We start from the raw sequence: 19,718 nt of genomic DNA, 5'->3' as shown, positions 1-19,718 counted from the left end.
GCAGAACAGTGTTGAAGGTTTTCAATGTGTGAAACTATAAGCCTGGATCTTCAGTTAAAAGGCAGACAGAGCCTATCGTATTTCCCCCACCACCACATTTAAGAAATGAAAATTTAACTTTCCTACTAAATTTAGTTTTAATTCCATTGCTCATTATCACAATCTCTCCTTGTTATGATTTAATTAAGAGAAGATATGAAAAATGGAATAAGTTAGTGGCAAAATGACAAAGTTTTAAAAAATAACTCTTGGATTGGTTTCTTCTGTGGAGTTCATATTACCACATTGGATCATTAACTTATTAACAATCAGAAACTCACAAAAGAAAATAAAATCCTCATGTGTTATATTAAATGTGGGTGTATGTCCAAGACGTGGTGTTGTTAAAGATATGTATGAACGTCTTAAAATAAGTGTGTTTTAGCTATCTATAATGTAAAGTGTGTGTGTGTTTATGTGTGTGCTTACCATGTTGTTTTGGCACTTGAATGTACAATATGTTAAGTTAGACAAAGAGCATCTCATTTATAACATCTTATAATGTAAGTTCAATTTTCTAGCTTTAAAAAAATAGATGTTTGGGTGATTTCTCTGCATGCATGTCTGTGCAGTACTTGTGTGGAAGACAGAACTAGTAGCATATTTCCCAGGACTGGAGATGCAAATGGTGTGAGCTAACATGTGGATGCTAAGAATAGAAGCTGTTGGAGGTGCAACCAGTGTTCTTGACCACTGAACCCTATCTCTAGGCCAGATATGACAGTTGTTCAGTGATACATTAAAGAAGCATTAATAGTCAGTGTGATGTACAACCACACGTGAGAAATTCTACTTTTTTTTGCAGCATCATGAACGCTAATTAGCTTTCATCCATCATGCCACACTTCCACCTTACACACTCCTCTTCCTGACCCCAGTAACTATCATTCCATCCTCAACTGCTGCTTCTCCTGTTTTAGATCCCACATGTGAGTAACATGAGGATGTACTCATATTCCTGTACCTGCTTTATTTACTTCATTTACCATCACGACCTTCGGTTCTATCTGTGTTAGCACAGATAGCAGAATTTCATCAGTTAGTAGCTCAGTGGAATTCCACTGTGCATTCACATTGTATTTTTGTCTATCTATCCCTTAGTGGATGCTTAGATTGTTTCCCCCCCCTCTGCTGCAGCAAGCTGCACTGCATTGAATGTGCAGGAATCCCTGCACATGATTTCACTTCTTTGAATACATAACTGGTAGGCTTGCAAGATCTCATCATCATCCTTGTTTTCCCTACTCTGAGACGTTGCTGCCAAGTTTTTCTTAGTGGCTGGAGTACACGTTCCCAGAAACAACATGCAACAGCTCATGTTCCTTTTTCCAATGCCTCCACATGTGCATGCAGTACCCACAAAAGGCAGAAGAGGGGGTCAGCTCTGTTGGAACAGGAGTCAAGCTGGATGTGACCTATGGTGTGGGTGCTGGGAATCTAGCCTCAGTCCTATGCAAGTGCGGCAAGTGTTCTTAATGGCCACACTGTCTCTCCAGCCCTATGAACTCGCTCTTTGCTGATGACGAGTCTGATCGTTTTTGTGTGCAGTGATTGGATGTTTGCATGTCCTCTCTTCATAGGCATCTGTTCAGATCTAGAGCTCATTTTGCTGTTCCTTGTCTGTTTTATGCTTTTTAGTTCTTTAAAGATTGTGGGAATAAATTCCTTATCAGATGTGGAGCTTGCAAATATTTTCTTCATTTTATAAGCTATACATTAGTTCTCTTTACTGTGTGCGTCTCTGCATAGAAACTTTTAAGTCTCATATATTCCCATGTATCAGTCTTTACCGCTGTTCCTGTCCTTTGCAGAATCATCTGAAAATAAACTAACAAGTGTCAACTCCAACTTCCAAATCATAAAAGGAGTGCTTTAGTGTAGCTTCCTAGGTTCAGCTAAGGCTTCAGTTACCTCAAGGCTCATTTTTTTGTTACAGGTAACAGATGGTCTACTTGCAGTGTCCTGCATATGAATACACAACTTTCCCAGCACCATTTACTGAGAAGGCTGTTCATTCTTGGTGTCTGTCCTTAGAACACTTGTTATTAATGGGCTGTAAATGTGTTCATTTATGTCTAGGCTCTCTGTTCTGTGCCGATGTCAACACCTTTATTTTTCCCCCTTTTTTATTTGAATTAGAAACAAGCTTGCTTCACATGTCAATCCCAGTTCCCTCTCCCTCCCCTCCTACCCTGGCCTTGCTAACCGCCCCCCAACCTCATATCCAATCCCCAGTTGGCTCTCCAGAGAGGGTGAGGCCCTTCATGGTAAATCTCCAAAGTCTGTCATATCTCCCGGGGCAGAGCCTAGACCTTCCCCCAGGTGTCCAGGCTGAGAGAGCATTTCTCCAGGTGGAGTGGGCTTCCAAAGTCCATTAGGGTGTCAGGATAAAAACTGATCTAGTACTCGAGGCTCCGAAGCTTGTCGAGGCCTCCTCACTGACACCCACATTCACGGGGACTGGATTAGTTCCTTGCTGGTCTCTCAGCCATCAATCTGAGGTCCATGAGCTCCCCTTTGTTCAGGTCAGCTGTTTCTGTGGGTTTCACCGGACGTGTCATGACCACTTTGCTCATCATTCCTCACTCACTTCAACTGGTCTCCAGGAATTCAATTCATTGATTAATGTGGATGTCTGCCTCTGCTTCCCCCAGGTAGTAGATGGAGACTCTAGGATGCCATACAAGGTAGTCAACAATCACTATTACTTAGATTGCCAGTGCGTGTCACCCTTGTAGATCTCTGGAAATCTCATTAGTGCCAGATCTCTCCTCAAACCCATAATGACTCCCTATATTGTGGTATCTCTCATCCTGCTCTCTTCTATTCTTTCCCTGATGCAAATATCCTGCTCCCCCATGTCCTTCTCTTCCCTTCTCTTCTCCCCCTCACTTTACCCAGCTCCCTGTCCCCTCCTCCTATGCTCCCAGTCCACTCTGGAGATACTCTTGTTTAACATTCCCCTTCTCTGGGGTACCATGCATGACTCTCTTAGGGTCTTCCCTGATTCCCATAATCTCTGGTGATTGGATTGTGGGCTGGCACCTACTGTTCCATATCTAAATCCATATATGAGTGAGTACATTTCATGTTTGTCTTTTTGTGACTGGGTTATCTCACTCACGATGGTTTCTTCTAGTGCCTGCAAATTTCAAGATACCATTGTTTTCTTCTACTGAGTATTACTCCATTGTGTAAATGTACCACATTTTCTCTATCCACTCTTCAGTTGAGGGGAATCTAGGTTGCTTCCAGGTTCTGGCTATTATACATAATGCTACCATGAACATAGTGTAACAGATGTCCTTGTTGCATGAATGTTCATCTTTTGGGTATATGCCTAAGAGTAAAATTGCTGGATCTTGTGGTAGACTGGTTCTAATTTTCTTGAGGAACCACCATACTGATTTACAAGGTGGGTGTATGAGTTAGCACTCACACCAGCAATGGAGGAGTGTTCCCCTTTCTCCACATTCTCCCCAGCATAAACTGTCATTGGTGGTTTTGGGTTTTTTGTTTTTGTTTTTGTTTTTGCTTTTGTTTTTTTTTGTTTTAGCCATTCTGACAGGAGTGAGATGATATTACACAGTTGTTTTGATTTGAATTTCCCTGATAGCTAAGGATGTTGAGCTCTTTATCAAGTGTCTCTCAGTTATTTTAAATTCCTCTATTGAGTATTTTTGCATCAATGTTCTTGAGGGATAATGGTCTGTAGTTCTCTTTCTTAGTTGTGTCCTTTTTGTAGTTTGGGTACCAAGGTAATTGTAGCTTCATAAAAAGAGTTTGGCAACAAATCTTCTACTTCTATTGGGTGGAACACTTTGAGGAGTATTGTAATTAGCTCTTCTTTAAATTTCTGGTAGAACTCTGCACTGAAGCCATCTGGGCCTGGGCTTTTGTTTTTTGTTTTTTGGTTTTTTGGTTGGGAGACTTTTGATGACTGGTTCTATTTCACTAGGGGTTATAGGTATATTTAGATTGCTCATCTGTTCTTGCTTTAATTTTGGTAAATAATATGTATCCAGAAAATTGTCCATTTCATTTAAATTTTTCAATTTTTTGGGGAAGAGTTTTTCAAAGTATGTCATGAAGATTTTCTGAATTTCCTCAGTGTCTGTTATTATGTCCCCCTTTTTATTCCTGATTTTGTCAGTTTTCATGTTCTGTCTCTGCCGTTTGGTCAATTTGGATAAAGGCTTGTCTATCTTCTTGATTTTCTTTAAGAACCAAATCTTTGTTACTTTGATTCTTTGTATTGTTTTCCTTGTTTCAACTTTATTGATTTCAGCCCTCAATTTGATTATTTCTTGGCATCTGCTCCTCTAGGGTGAGTTTGCTTCTTTTTGTTCTAGAGCTTTTAGTTGTGCTGTTAATTCTCTAGTGTGACTATTCTCCAGTTTCTTCATTTGAGAACTTAGTGCTATGTACTTTCCTTTTAGTACTGATTTCAAAGTGCCCTATATGTTTGGGTATGTTATGTCTTCACTTTCATTGAATTCTAGAAAGTCTTAATTTATTTCTTCATTTCTTCCTTGACCTCGGAATGGTGCAATTGTGCATTGTTCAATTTCCATGAGTTTGTAGAGTTTCTGCAGTTTGTGTTGCTGTTGAATTCTAACTTTAAACTATGGTGATCTGATAAGATACAGGGGAATATTGCAACAATTTTGTACCTGTTGAGGTTTGCTATGATGCCAAGTATGTGTTCGATTTTAGAGAAGTTCCCAGATGGTGTTGAAGGAAGGTATATTCTTTTTGTTTGGATGGAATGTTCTTTAGAGGTCTGTTAAAACCAATTGGGTCATAACTTCAGTTAACTCCTTTGTTTCTTTGTTAAGTTTCTGTCTGGTGGTCCTGTCTAGTTATGAGAGTAGGGTGTTCAAGTCTCCCACTATAACTGTGTGAGGTCTTATGTGTGATTTGAGTTTTAGTAGTACTTCTTTTCTAACATGAATGCCTTTGCATTTGGGGCATAGATGTTCAGAATTGAGACTTCTTCATGATGAACTTTTCCTGTGATGAATATGAAATGACCTTTTTCAACTCTTTTGCCTGATTTTAGTTTGAAGTCTAATTTGTTAGCACTAGGATTGCTACACAAGCTTGTTTCTTGGATCCATTTTATTGGAAAATCTTATCCCAACCCTTTACTTTGAGGCAAAGTCTGTCTTTGAATTTAACGTGTGTTTCTTGTATACAGTAGAAGGTTGGCTTCTGTTGTTGTATCCATTTTGTTAGCCTGTGTCATTTTATAAGCAAATTTAGACCATTAATATTGAGCTAGATTAAGGACCATTGAGTTTTAATTCTTGTTTGTTTTTGATTTTTTGTTAGTGATGTTATTGTTTGTGAATTTATCCTGTTTTTTCTTTCAGTTTTTAGTAAATTTGAATTATCTATTGTCTATGTTTTTGTGAGCATAGGTTGAAGTTTTCCTTCCAATAGTTTCTATAGGGATGTATTAGTGTATATGTATTGTTTAAATATGTTTTTGTCATGGAATATATTGTTTTTTCCATATATAGTGATTGAAAGCTTTGCTGGGTATAGTAGTCTGGCCTGGCATCCGTGGTGTCTTTATGTTTGTAGAATCTCTATCCAGGACCACCTTGCTTCCTGAGTTTCTAAGGAGAAGACAGCTGTGATTCTGATAGATTTGCCTTCATATGTTACTTGGCCGTTTTTCTCTGTTGCTCTTAAATGCTTTCTTTATTCTGTATGTCTGTGGTTTTCATTATTATGTGGCAAGGAGAGTTTATTTGTGGTCTACTATATTTGATGTTCTCTAGGCTTCTTGTAATTTCATTGGCCTATATTTCTTTAGCTTGGGGAAGTTTTCTTCTATGATTTTGTTGAATATTTTTTCTGAACCTTAGAGTTGGGTTTCTTCCCCTTCTTTTTTTCTTATTATTGTTAGATTTGGCCTTTTCACCATGTCCAATATTTCTTGAATATTTTATATTAGGGATTTGATCAACTTAAGGTTTTCTCTGGTCAATGAATCTTTTTCTCCCAGTGAATCTTCAACACCTGAGATTCTCTCTTCCAACTCTTGTATTCTGTTGGTTATGCTTGCATCTGTAGTTCCTGATGGTTTACTCACCTTTTCTAACTCCAGTGTTCCTTCAGACTTTGTTTTTTTTTTGTTTTATTGTCTCTATTCCAGCTTTCAAACCTTGTACTGTTTGAATTATTTCTTGCCATTTTTGGTTTGTCTTTTCTTCCATTTCTTTAAAGGATTTTCTCATTTCATCTTTTAGTGTCCCTATCATCTTCATGAAGCTGTTTTTAAGGTCATTCTCTTCTGCTTAATCTGTGTTGAGATGTTCAGGTTTTGCTGGTGTAGTGTCCTTAGACTCTGGTGGTGTTTCTGTTGTTGAATGTATTTTCATGTTGTCATCTTCCTATCTCTTCTTCCAGTGGGTACAGGTGGGGTCTCTTCCTTGAGTTTTAATTCTTGTTTGGTTTTGATTTGTTGTTATTGATGTTATTGTTTGTGAATTTATCCTGGTGGGTACAGGTCCAAGGCTCTCTTCTGGTGGATGCAAACAGGTCCAATATTTGGATGGGTCTCAAAATGGGTGCAGGCAGGTCTGAGGCATTCCCTGTCCTCTGCCCTGAATAAGGGTGGCAGTAGATAGGCACTCTCAGCAGAATCCTTGTTGATTGGTCCTCTGGGATGTGTCGATCTGGCTGCAGTTCCCAGGCCAGGAGATCCCAGAAAGGGTAAGTGGAAGGAAGTTGGCCAGAGGTGGGAGTAGCAGTTCACCTCTGCCCTGAGTGGGGGTGCGAGTAGACTGGCTTTCTCAGCAGGCTCCTGGTTATTTGGCCCTCTGGGGACTGGTCGACCTGGCTGCAGTCCCCAGGACAGGAGATCCTGGAAAGACAACACCTTTGTTTTTTTAAGTATGTACTTGTCTTGCATTTTAAAATCAGTTCTGCAATAGATCATTAGGTTCTTTTAGTTCAAAATAGCGTTGGTTATTCAATGGGGTTTTGTGGTCATGTAAATTCTGTGAATGCTACTTTAGACCTTTGATGGACGCCTTTGTTACTTCATACTGACTTTAAAATCTTTGGGTAATATTGATGTTTTATCAATGTATGTACTTCCAATCCATGAATGTTTGATGCATTTCCATCTTTTGGCATCCCAGTCACATTCTCTTATCAATGTCATAATTTCATACCCTTATTATTTTACTACATAGTATACACTTATTCTTAGATATTTTATTTCTGTGGCTCTTTTAAATGATATTAAGTTCTTATATAGTATTTCAACTAATTCATAATTGATATGTTGCAAAGCTTAACTGATTTATTATAATAGTGTTTGGGGTGAAACTTGTAGAGAAGGACTCTAAATAGAAGGTGATATTATCCATACTCAGACAAAATTTTATTTCTCTTAAAAATTGGATGACTTACAGCTCTGAATGAAGTTCTAGGACTGTCGGATATCACAGGAACAGCAGGTGTTGAAATCCGTGTTTTCTTTAAGAGTTTAGGAAGAGATTTTGACTTTCTTACACTCAATGCAATATTAACTTTAGACATTTTGTATGAATACCTTTATTATGTTGAGATATTCCTTCTAGATATATTTTGTCAAGAGTTTTTATCCTGAAGAGGTGGGATGTGTGTTTGTGGTGTGTGTGTGTGTGTCTGTCTATCTGTCTGTGGATCTGTGTCTATTTGCATGTCTGTATGTGTATGCATGTAGTGTGTCTGCATATTTTCATATCACAGAAATCTTAAAAATCTAGAAACTTGAGTATGTGAGCATTATGGATACGTATTTCGGTTAGCTAGAGAGCAGAAGTTGATATACAACACAAACATCAAGCCATGATCTGGATGGGTTAAACTCCTAATAAAGTACAATAACTTTTGAGTTCCACATAAAAAGAGAAAAAGTCTCCAAGAAGAAACCAAAAGCCTGGGTTCATAAGGCAAAATACAGGAGAACTATTTAATATTCTATTTAAAAGATATATTTGAAAATGGGAAACATAGTTTCAAAATGTTATTATTTAATAAATCAATATATATTTGGTTATTTTAAAGAGACAGGCATAGTTAAGGTATCCCATAAAGTAAAGATTAAGGCATAGAAACAATCATGGTTTCTAGTCTCCATCAACTATTTTATAGTGCCTAGACTTTAACGTCTTTCTTAAAGTAACTGTATTCTTCTTTATTGTGAAAGTAAAGTTTGAAGAGGCTTTAAGTGAATGTTAACAGATCATAAAAAGCCTTCATAGAGAATGTAAACAGAGATCTTAGAAGATGTTTAACTCCACTTAGTATTTCTATTTTGAGTTCAGGCAGGAAATCTAACCCAGTTTTCAGGGCATCAGCTGTGTTACTGTGCAGTGCTCTCCTTTCTTGGCATTGTGAACCGCTTGGCTATGTGAAAAAGAAAACTTAACTGCAGAGATAAATCAGCATTTCTCAGTCCCCACATTTCCATTAAATTGTGAGATGTTAAAAGTGTACCAGTGTTCTAGTCTCAAAATAGTTTACAAATTATTGGCTCAACAAATTTCTATCAATATAAGAAATAGTGATTTTCTAAGTGACCATTTCTAATTGTTCATTATTCTCTGTCCCTTTAAATTTCAAATGGCGAGCAAAAATTGAGAAAATCTCTGTAACATTCTGTGATAAATGTATGACTGAAATATTAAATTTCTGAGAATTGTGTGTTAATGATAAATGCTACTTGTATTGGATTATTAGAGGAACCACATGCTCAGCTAGAAGTCCTTGCAGTTGGGTCTAATTAGCAAGGTATGTGTTTCACTTATACTCCATGCATGGGCTTAATCATTATAAGTGCACTTGAGTATTTCTAATCATTTATTCTTTTTAGTTGCAAATAAAATTTTTCATTCAATTATTATGATTATACAGTGCCTCAAAGATCCACCCCACTTCATCACCTACCCAAATCTATTCCCTTTCTTTCTCTGTCTTATGAAAAAATAAACAGGAATCTTAATAATTAATAATAATGATATAAAATAAAAAACCAGAGTATGATAACATAAACAAGCAAACATTAAAAAAGGGCAAAAGAAAAACCTCAAGAAACTCAGATGCTAAGACACACGCATTAACACACACAGAAAATCAATTTCAATAAAATATAATACATAAGCAAAATGTTCATAAGGTTTAAAAAAACAAAAACAAATCTCCAAAGATATCACTGAGTTACTGAGTTTGTCTACTGCTGAGAACAGAGCCTACCCTTATGTTTGCTTTATATACAAAATGAGACTTCTTTAGAGAAAATTAAATTTCCTTTTAATTGTCAGTTGTGTTCTGTGTTAGGGATGGGGGCATGTGTCCATTTTATTTTCCCTTTAGAAACTGGGATTCCAGCTGGGCATTGGTGGTGCACATCTTTAATCTCAGCACTCAGGAGGCAGAGGCAGACAGATCTCTGTGAGTTTGAGGACAGCCTGGTCTACAGAGCTAGTTCCAGGACAACCTCCAAACCAATACATAGAAACCCTGCCTCAAAACCACCCCCCCCCCAAAAAAAACACTTGGATTCCATCAGCCTCAGATCTGTATAGGCTCTTTGAATATTAACACACTCTCTGTGTGTTCACATATGCGTCAGTCCTGTTCTGTCTATGAGACCATGCTCCCTTGGTGTTCTTCAACAGCTCTGGCTCTTACAGTCTTTCTGCTTCTCTTCTGCATAGTTCACTGAGCCCAAAGTCCCAAAACCCCAAAGTCTCTCACTCTCTGAACATTTTCTAGCAGTGGATCTCAGTACTTGTTCCCAACTACTGCAGGAGGAAGCGTCTCTGATGACGATTAAGCAAGATGCTCTATAAGTATAGCAGAACGCATTAGGAATCCACTTATTGCCATGTTCTGTTACCAGAGCAATAAGAGTAATAGCATTTGCTTTTTCTCCTAGGCCATGTCCTATCTTGTCTCAGGTTCTTGGCCACCAGAGCAGTGTCAGATGTGAGTTCCTCTTATGGAGTGAACTCTATTCCCAATAACATAGTGGTTGGTTACTCCAACAGCTTTTAAGGCACTATCACACTAACATATCGTGAAGGCAGATCACTATTGCAGATCATGGGTTTATAGCTGGATTTGGTATGTATTTACCTTTCTTCTCTGGTAGTGCACAGTTAACACTAGCCAGCAGTATAGTGTTCTAGGCAGACACAAGCTTGTCTTCTCTGTGCTAAGTGATTTACGTAGTTGTCAGTTTATGGACAGCAAATAGCCTTGGTCACAACCTCTATTGGGTAGGGGGTTTCTAGAGGATCATTTTGACTAATAACTCAGTTACATATAACCAAATTCCAATGCTGGGGATTTCGTTTAATGATGATACATTCTGGTTGGAGCTTTGTCTCTCCCAGTATTTTCAAGTCTCCTTGAGCATCTGAAATGTTGGCTCCAGGGCAGGTTCCCCATTTTGAAGTAATAGAAGAAGAAATGAGAAGTGACTTTTAACAGTCCGTGGTAGGATACAGAGAGAACGGAAGGTGATTAAAAGAAAGACAATAAAAGTGCATCTTCCTAACTACAAAGATAGATTATAATAACAAGTTGGGTATTTTAAAGCCTTAATTCAGTGTCAGTTTCATGGTTCGTGGCTAAAGCACCATTTCACTTTGTCCCTTCTCTAACGTGGACGGTGCTTTTTATCGTTGTCCCATCTAGGAGATATAAATGTATATTTTCTCCTACACTGCTCAGTTACTTAAGTTCAAATCCTTAATATTTGCCTCTTCCTGTTTATCATGACTGATATTTTTCTTAATTATTTATCATATTCTTAATTTAAATTTGCTTATTTATGCATAGGTTATGTCCGTATGTAGTGTGTGAGTGTGTGTGAGTGTGTGTGTGTGTGTGTGTGTGTGTGTGTGTACGTCTGAATGCAGGTGTGCAGAAGAGGCCAGAGGAGCGTGTCAGATCCCCTAGAACCCGAATTACTGGCAGTTATGAGCCACACAATGTGTGTACTAGGAACCTACTTAGGTCACTACAAGAGCAGCAAGTGCTCTTGCCTGCAGAGTGTCTCTCACTCCCTGCACTCACGAATGCTCTCTACGCAATCAAGAGAATCCTCACTGCCATCATTGCCACTGTCACTCAGAGACAATGTCTTTTGTAACTACTTGCAACAAGCTTCCTGTGGTTGTGGTTATTATGTATTCTTCCTGTTTGCTCTTCTCCTAGCGACAGAGAGCCTGTTTAAAATACAACCCCAGGTTCATTTTCAGTGTTCCCACTTGCCAGGTCAGTGGAGATACTTTAATTTTCTTCCCCCTTTCTCTGTCATTTTTCATCCCACTCATTAACCTTTACTCCATCATCCTTATAATCTTGTTTTCTCCCCATTAGATGAATAGCTCCAAGAAATTGTGACATTTTCCTTTTCTCTTTGGAATGATGTCTGGACTAAGGTAATCCACCAATATTTGATGAACAAACCAGTAATAACTAAAGTCCAGCTATCTCCTAAATCAGAAGACTGTATGGATAAGCAGGACTAAGTATATATATCTCTCATGTTTTCCATTAGAGTGTATGCCACCATCTCTTTATACACTTTCATAGGTTTTGATAACCCATTAACTACATCAACCCATGAAGTTGATGCAGAAGAAAGATGAATTATTTCTTCAATTTTCAACTTTGATGTTATCACAATGCTTAATATCAAGCATGTGTTTAATACACTTTACAGTTAAAGGGGAAAATTATCAAATTCAGAGCATCTCTGAGAATTATGTGACTTTTTCCCACAGCCATAATTTAGGAACATGCTTTTAATATAATATATTAAGTTATTTGAGGATCGAATATGTGTTGTCTTGGATGTAAAGAATATTTAGTAAAGCCCTGTAGTTTGATCTTTGACTGTTAACTAAGTGTTCTGTATTATTCAACAACTGAATTCTGTGTGTTTTCAGAGATCATCTACAGCTGGGTCTTTAACGAGTTCCCCTCCTTTGTGGCGGAGGACAGTCGGCGGTTCATATCCCAAGAGACAGGCAACCTCTACATTTCGAAAGTGCAAACATCAGATGTTGGCAGCTATATTTGTCTGGTGAAAAACTCCGTGACGAATGCTCGGGTGCTCAGTCCTCCTACACCGCTCACTCTGCGAAATGATGGTGAGTTATCTGGCACAGATTTAAATGATGAACATTTATATGTAAAAGTCACAGATGTATTATTCCCAGTTTTCTGAGAAATTGGCCTCAATACAAATTAACTGAAAGGCATCTACCTCACTTACACTTTCATCCCTTTAATCTGAATCTATGCATGCCTCTAAAATTATTGAAATGAAGGATGGGAGATGACTTAGTGAGTATAATGTTTGCACATTTCAGGACATGGGTTCAAATCCCAAGTACCTGTGTATACAGCCTGACACAGTACACCTGTAATCTCAGCATGGAGAAGCAGAGACAAGAGGATCTCCAGAGCATGCTCACCAACTAAGCCGAAGCAGTGAGCAGTGAAGACTGTCTTAGGAAATACGTAGAGAGTGATTGAGGAAGAAACTTAATGTCAACCTCTAGCTTACACGAACATACACACACACACACACACACACACACACACACACAAACACAAACACAAACACACACTCTGGTGATGATACAAGGATGATAAATACTTACCATAATGTTACCCAAAAAGTAAATGGGAGCGTCTGGAAAGGGGAGCCATGTGAACTCCACAGTTGTGTTCTTACTCCTTAGTGTCTATCTGTAGCATATGTGTATTAAATGTACGAATTTTATGGGTTCGAATTTCATTGCATTTGTAGTTCATCTGCCATCAAAGTGAGTATTAGGCTTTTTAATACTTCATTGTACAATTATAATTGTTATTACTTTTCCAATAATAGGAACAGTTGTAACTTTAACTATTCGGTGCAGTGCAGGCAGGTGTAATGATGCTATAATTATAGGAATTGCCATCTATCCACAGGATCGTCACATTTAAACACCTCATTTGTATTTATAGACATTTACAGTTAGGCATTGCATTAGCACAGCCAAGTGCTCTATTATAGGTGATATATTATATGCAGATTGCTCTGCTGTGCAACAAAACTTACCTAAGAAGGGATTATTAAGAAGTGAACTTGAAAATGAGAATTCTGAGTGATTTTGAAGTATTAAAAAGTATATTTCAACACTTTTATAGTTCTTCTCTATGCTTTTTACCCCATGAGACACAGTTTTGTGTAGCTGAGGCTAGCTCTAAACTCTTGTCTTCTTGACTCCATTCACCATGTGTTGTCAGTTTTAAAAATGTTTCTTGAAAAATAGACTGTTTTGGGGGATTCAAATGATTATGGCCCCTATAGGATCACATAGTTGAATTCTTAGTAATCAGGGAGTGAAACCATTTGGAAGGATTACAAAGCTTCAGAGGTATGGCCTTGTTAGAATACATGTGGCCCTGTTGGAGGACTTACGTCACTGAGGTTGGACTTCAAGATTTCAAAACCCCTCCTTCTCTCTCTACCTTTCCTCCCTCCTCTCTCTCTGGGCCTCTGGATCCTGATGTAGCTCTCAGTGTCATGTATGCTGCCATGCTCTCTGCTGTGATGAGAATTGCAGAGGAGGAAGCCTCAGAAAGTATAAGCAGCTACCCAATTAATGCTTTATTTTATAAAAGTTGCCATGGTCATGTGGTCATGGCACCTCTTCATACCAATAGAACATGAAGATACTTTTGGAGTACATTAAAGTTATGTTCTACTGTAAGATATTTGTTTATGTATATATATATACATATATATGCATGTATACATATGAACTGTGGAATATATAGTAATTCAAAATTCAAAAAACTGCTATACATACATATATATGTATATATATTTCTTTATGTAGTATATGATAGTCACAACTCTACAAAGTAAACTACTAATGAACTATCCACTGTGGTCATGAGAAACCCAACATTATATAGATGATAGGACTAACCAAAGGCCGCATAGCTAGAATGACAACATTATTGGCTATTGGATGGTGACTTTAACAATTGTGGCCTGTTTTCAATGCTTCCTCAGTAGTTAACTTTGAAAGCTAAGAGTCAGAGATTTATGAATCACTGCTATAGTATATGAAATCACTGAGCAAAATATTATTCAAGAATATTAGGCCAATTTTAACATGTGTATGCTTAAAGAATTTCCTTTCAAAGTAAATTTTATCACTAGGCATTGGAGCCTAGTAGCAGAATTGCATATAACTTAAGACAATGAGTTCTTCTCCCCAAGAATCCATCAATTGCCAATAGCACATCAGAGAGCATTAGGGCTGCTTGACCCTTCCCTGATGCATGATTGATGGTTGACAGGCTCAGTTAGGCAACCAGAGCTCCTGTGCAATTGTAATTGGACTACTGTGTCATACTCAGAACAACACAGCCTTTTGTGAGCCTTCTCCTTGCCTTGTAGCTCCTACATTCTTCCTAACCCTCTTCCACAGCAACCCATGAGCCTCTAAGGCAGTTGTCTATGTCTGCTGAGAGATTACCAATCACTTATTTTCATCAGCTTAAGCAGGCATGAGTCTTCATATACACTGGAATTCACCACCAAGAGATGCCCCTTTGACTAAGGAGGAGAGTTGTGTTTATCTGAGGATATAGACATAAATACTTAGCAGTGGGGAAGCTATGTCAATTTAAACAGAAAACAGTAGCAAGTTTTCCTGTACAGACTACAGCCTTCTCAACCACAAGATTTTAAGTAAGTTTACAGACCCAGTCATGAGTCCCTCCTGTGGAGTAAGCTTCAAACCTAACTAAAGAATATTATGTTACCCACACAACTGTCAAAGTGCTATTACATCAAGGCCACATTTTGCCAGCCCCATTGGTATTATAGCTCCTAGTGTTCAAACTTGGGTAAGATCGCTGATGCCTTGTCCCCCCAGTAGACTGCGTGGTTTTATGGCCCTTGATAAATCCATTGGGCAACACAACAAACATAAAGATATGGATGTGGGAAAGAGGAAGGATAATTAGCAGGAAGGGTGGGAGAGAGAAGATAGAGGGTAGGCATGAGTATAACAACAACAGATTATATAGATGAATAAAACTGTCAAAGAACAAATTTAAAGGTATAAAAAGTCAAATATATAATGATTCTAAGAATGCTGTTATGATGAAGTTATCTTAGAAATGTTTCTTAAATTTCTGCTTTAAAAATTACTAGTTTAAATAACAATGTCCAGATGTCAAGATAGCCTCACAATGCATTTAAAAATTAAACTACTGGTATGATGAAGAAAGATCATGTAGAGTAATTAAGAAAAAAGAAAGATTTGAATAAAGACTTGAATGATGCAAATTTCTTAAGAAAATGGAAAATCAGAAACTCAGTTAAAACAAGAAAGGGCAGGGAGATAACCAAACAAAGAGTAGAGATGCAGACTGAGGAAGCCAAAGAAATGAAGGTTTCAGTAAGATGTGGCCATAGACCTGTAGTACACAGGGCAATGTTGGGAGATTATGTGTTACCTCTCCCTCTGAGACGTTACAGAAAGAAAGCTGTTATCAGTGAGAATTCCAGAATAGGGCAGGAATACTACAACAATCATCCATGCTGATATATTTCTCAACTAATAAGGAAGGATCCAAGGTAGGGGATTAAAGTAATACACTAGAATGTAGAATAAAATTAAAGAGATCACAGAAAGAGCTGAAAACCACTTGTCCAACAGAAGCCAAAGGGGGAAACACATATGTGCGCGCGCACACACACACACACACACACACACACACACACACACACACACACACACACACCAAAGTCAGCTTTAGCAATAAGGGTGTATCAGGATATGGGCCTGGGGGATGGAGCACTTGATGCTCTCTGTAGCAGAGGACAAAGGTTCTGTGTCCAGCACTAACATCAAGTGGCTTGTCACTACCTGTAATTCCATTTGCAGCCAATCCAATGGCCCCTTTGTTCCTCCAGAGATAGTAAACAGGCACACGGAACACATACAAACATGCAGGCACTCTCACTAAGATAACATAAAAATTAAAAAATACTTCTTTAGCAGCAGTGATGGATGCACATATGCTAACCAGGGTAGCTTCCTCTGGGCTGGAAAAAAGAAGCTAAGGGTCTCCCTTGCCACCCCAGCTAGGTGGGTACCATTACGGTAAGCAAATGATTGGAGGAGTGTGGAAAGAAGAGAGAGAGCGAGAGGTTCATGTCTCATGAGAAAGGTAGGTCTGTAGAGGTGAAGGTGGTGAGAAACTGGCTGATGTGGGAGGCCTACTTCCCATCAGGGGCCATGGTGATTGATGTCTGGTCCAGGGCTACTGCCAAGGGCATGTCTGGGTCCATGGTCCTGCCTTCAGTTGTGGTTGTGGTGATGTCCATGGCTCCTGTTACACCAAAGTCCATGAGGATGCCAGGGATTTGGGCTGCCACATGTGGTCACATTGATGCCTGGGGGCTATGCCTCCACAGGGGCCATCCCTACCTGAGGGGCCCAGGGCCATAGAGACCGCCTGGCTTGAGCTGCAGCTGAGGGCCATGCCTGTGTCTATGATTTCACTGCAGCTAGCATCTGCACCAATAAATGTATGTGACTCAGGTTTCCACCTAAGGCAGTATAGACGCCTAGGATCTGGCCAACACCGCAGGCTGTGCTGGTGCCCAAGGATCCTGTTGCTGCCAGGGCCATGCAGATTGGCATGGCCTTCACTTCCACCTGAAGCTGTGTTGACATCTGGGGCTGAGCTGTGACAGGAGGCCATGTCAGGGTCCATAGCCCTACCAAAATCAGGGTGTATTTTTGGGTCTGTGTCTCCTGTTGCTATCAGGGGCAATTAGACGTCTCAGGGTGTCTACCTGCACCTAGGACCATGTTGGGGTCTGGTAACCACACTGCTGCTAGACCCATGTTGATGTGAGGCAGACACTGCCATCCAGGGCCATGGTAACATCATATTGGAACTAAGGAAGGAGTTGAAAATTTATAGTTTTGCAGAAGAATTCCAGAATCTCTTCCCATTCTCTACATACAAAGGGTTTGTGTAAGTATGTGGAACCAAATTTTGCCAGATGAGTGGTGGACCCATACTAAGCAACCTCCTCTTATGATACTTATGTATTTTCTGTGTGAGATCCTTACCCTCTAATTCCTCACTGAGTGGTGACTCCAACACTCCTCACTGGGCAACCAATTCTACCAGTAACCAAATAGAGGCATCTATACCAACTGTTACATTTCTAAAACTCAGTGAACTTCAAATAATCTTCTAAATTAACAGTTGTTATTAAAATTTACAGAGGTATTGGGTGATTACAAGATTAATAGCAAGGAAATATGCAAAAATAGATGCGAATTATTATAAATAATTTTAATTCAAAGACTTTCTGTCACTATTTGATTGTTCCTTACTATTTGATAATTGAAAGACATTTTCACACAAAGGATGTAATCCTGAATGTTTGCCCTCACGTTTTGTCAAATACTAAATGTATACACTGAAAAATAAAAATAGAAGAACATCATTGATAAATACATTGATGACACCATTGTCATCTGAAATTCCCACTGAGCTTTATCTTCTCAGGCATTTAAACTTGTTGGTGAAGACCTGGCATTTATATTTGCTATTTTTGCAAGCTTGGAAAACACCTATGTGGGGGACTGAATATAAAAATTGTATTTAATCTACTGTGACCATATAGCTAGCTATAAAAACCACTTTAAGAATATTGAAATTTTACACTTTTGAAAGTTTCCTAGAAATAATAAAGGATACATGAATAGGTAGAATTCTTGTCTTTCAAGTGTAAGTAAAATTTTACTTAGAAACTGTTAGAAAATATATTGTGATAGCTTGAGTCTGTTCTAAAGCAAAGTTTGAAATGATATTTGCCTATAGGTATTTCTTTTGGGGAGGGGCAATTCAAGACCGGGTTTCTCTGTGGCTTTGGAGACTGTCCTGGAATTAGCTCTTGTAGACCAGGCTGGTCTCGAACTCACAGGACCCACCTGCCTCTGCCTCCTGAGTACTGGGATTAAAGGCTTGTGCCAACACCCCCTGGCTACTTGTAGGTATTATATCTGAATTAATTCCCAAAGGGCAGAAGTCAGAGGACAGATGGTGGTGCAAGATGAAAAAATGAAAAGTGATATTGCATTACAGGAATGAGTACTTCTTCAGGAAAGCCAGAAGCATGAAGGGTGAACTCCACATATCACTGTGGAGCATGCTAGTGGCTTCCCAGAATGGTGGTCCTAGGGGATGCATTGCTGCTGTGCTTCTCTCTCCATTTCCTAAGAGTGACTGCAGGCATTGGATACTTTTGCCCTTCTGGAGTACCCTGAAGTTGCAAGCTCAGGAAACTGATCAAAGCTAACACGCCCTGTTAGTAGTGACATTTGTTGGTGTTTAAAAAGCCTGTCCAAGTAACAACAGACACAGGCAGTAGAGAAAATAATGATTGCTGATCAATTTTATCACTCTGAGATCTTGTACATTTATCCATAGAAAGGAATTCAACTTAAAACCCAGATATCCCTAGTGACACACCATCGGGGAAGACTGATCTTTCCCTGGGCTCTTGTGTAACAATAGCAAACAGCTTTTTGGTTAAAGGTGGGAACCCCTGTACATTCCCCCTCTCGGTGCTGGGAACCCATTTGGCTTGGATTTTTGTAGGTCTTGCGTACACTGCCACAGCCTTTATGAGTTCATATGTGTGTCACTCTGGCTGTGTGTGGAAGACACTGTTTCCTTGGTGTCCTCCAACCCCTCTAGTTCTTACAGTCTTCCTGTCTCATCGTCCAAAGTACTCCCTGAGCCTTGAGGGGATTTGATGGGGACATTCCATTTAATACTGAGTGCTCCCAAGTCTCCCACTCTCTGTACATCGTCCAGTTGTGGGTCTCTGCTTCACGCCTCACGGCCAGGGATTTCATTGCACTTTTCAATGTGGACAGAGAACCTATTAGGGTCAGATATTACATTAGGTTCTGAAGATAAAGGAAAGTAAAGGAACATAGAAGCTGCTCTTGTGTGGAAGCAGAGAACATATCCTCGCTGCTGGCTCAAACTACACTCTGCCTCATCACTCACCATCCTGAGGAGTACTGTCTCACCCAGCACTAAACTGAACACACACACAAGCAAATCTAACTAGTAAAAACTTTGTTTGATCAGATTTTAATAGTTGTTTGGGAGAGTAATGAATCAAATATTTGTCCTCTATGTAACAGAGAAAAGTCTTAGATACCCATTGTAACATTTCTCTGTCTAGCATTCATTCTGTCATGTGTAATATCTCCCTCAACATTTCTGCCTCCTCCCACCCCTAACCCTGGCTACTCTCCTCCAGGGTCTATGGTGATACTTTGTTTGTGCTCTAACAAATAAAGCTTGCCTGAAGATCAGAGGGTGGAGCTAGCCACTAGTTAGCCACAAAGGGCAGGCATTAGGGGCATACACCTTTAAACTCAGCACTTGGGAGGTGGAAGCAGGAAGATTAAGAGTTCAAGGCCACACTGGGCTACATGAGGTTTAACCAGTCCAAAAGAGAAACAGCTCACATCTTTAATCCCAACACTAGGGAGGTGGAGACAGGAAGTGATATACCTGAACAGAGAGGAATATATGGTGGG

At 39.2% G+C, this 19,718-nt stretch overlaps 1 protein-coding gene across 2 annotated transcripts in view; it reads left to right on the top strand.

Annotated features, from left to right (window-relative positions):
• The window catches only part of Cntn5 (contactin 5), a 1,164,510-nt gene that overhangs the window by 817,024 nt on the left and 327,768 nt on the right, over positions 1 to 19,718 (top strand). For both annotated transcript variants that reach the window (XM_013118528.3, XM_040734736.1), the window contains exon 8: positions 12,006 to 12,209. In XM_013118528.3, the coding sequence (XP_012973982.1) occupies positions 12,006 to 12,209 (204 nt within the window). The remainder of the gene's footprint in view (positions 1 to 12,005; positions 12,210 to 19,718) is intronic.

Source organism: Mesocricetus auratus, unplaced genomic scaffold (assembly GCF_017639785.1).
Source record: "Mesocricetus auratus isolate SY011 unplaced genomic scaffold, BCM_Maur_2.0 Super-Scaffold_100040, whole genome shotgun sequence".
NCBI classification, from domain to species: Eukaryota; Metazoa; Chordata; class Mammalia; order Rodentia; family Cricetidae; genus Mesocricetus; species Mesocricetus auratus.
Note: the sequence above shows the minus strand (reverse complement) of the source record. Positions and strands in the feature narration are given on the sequence as shown.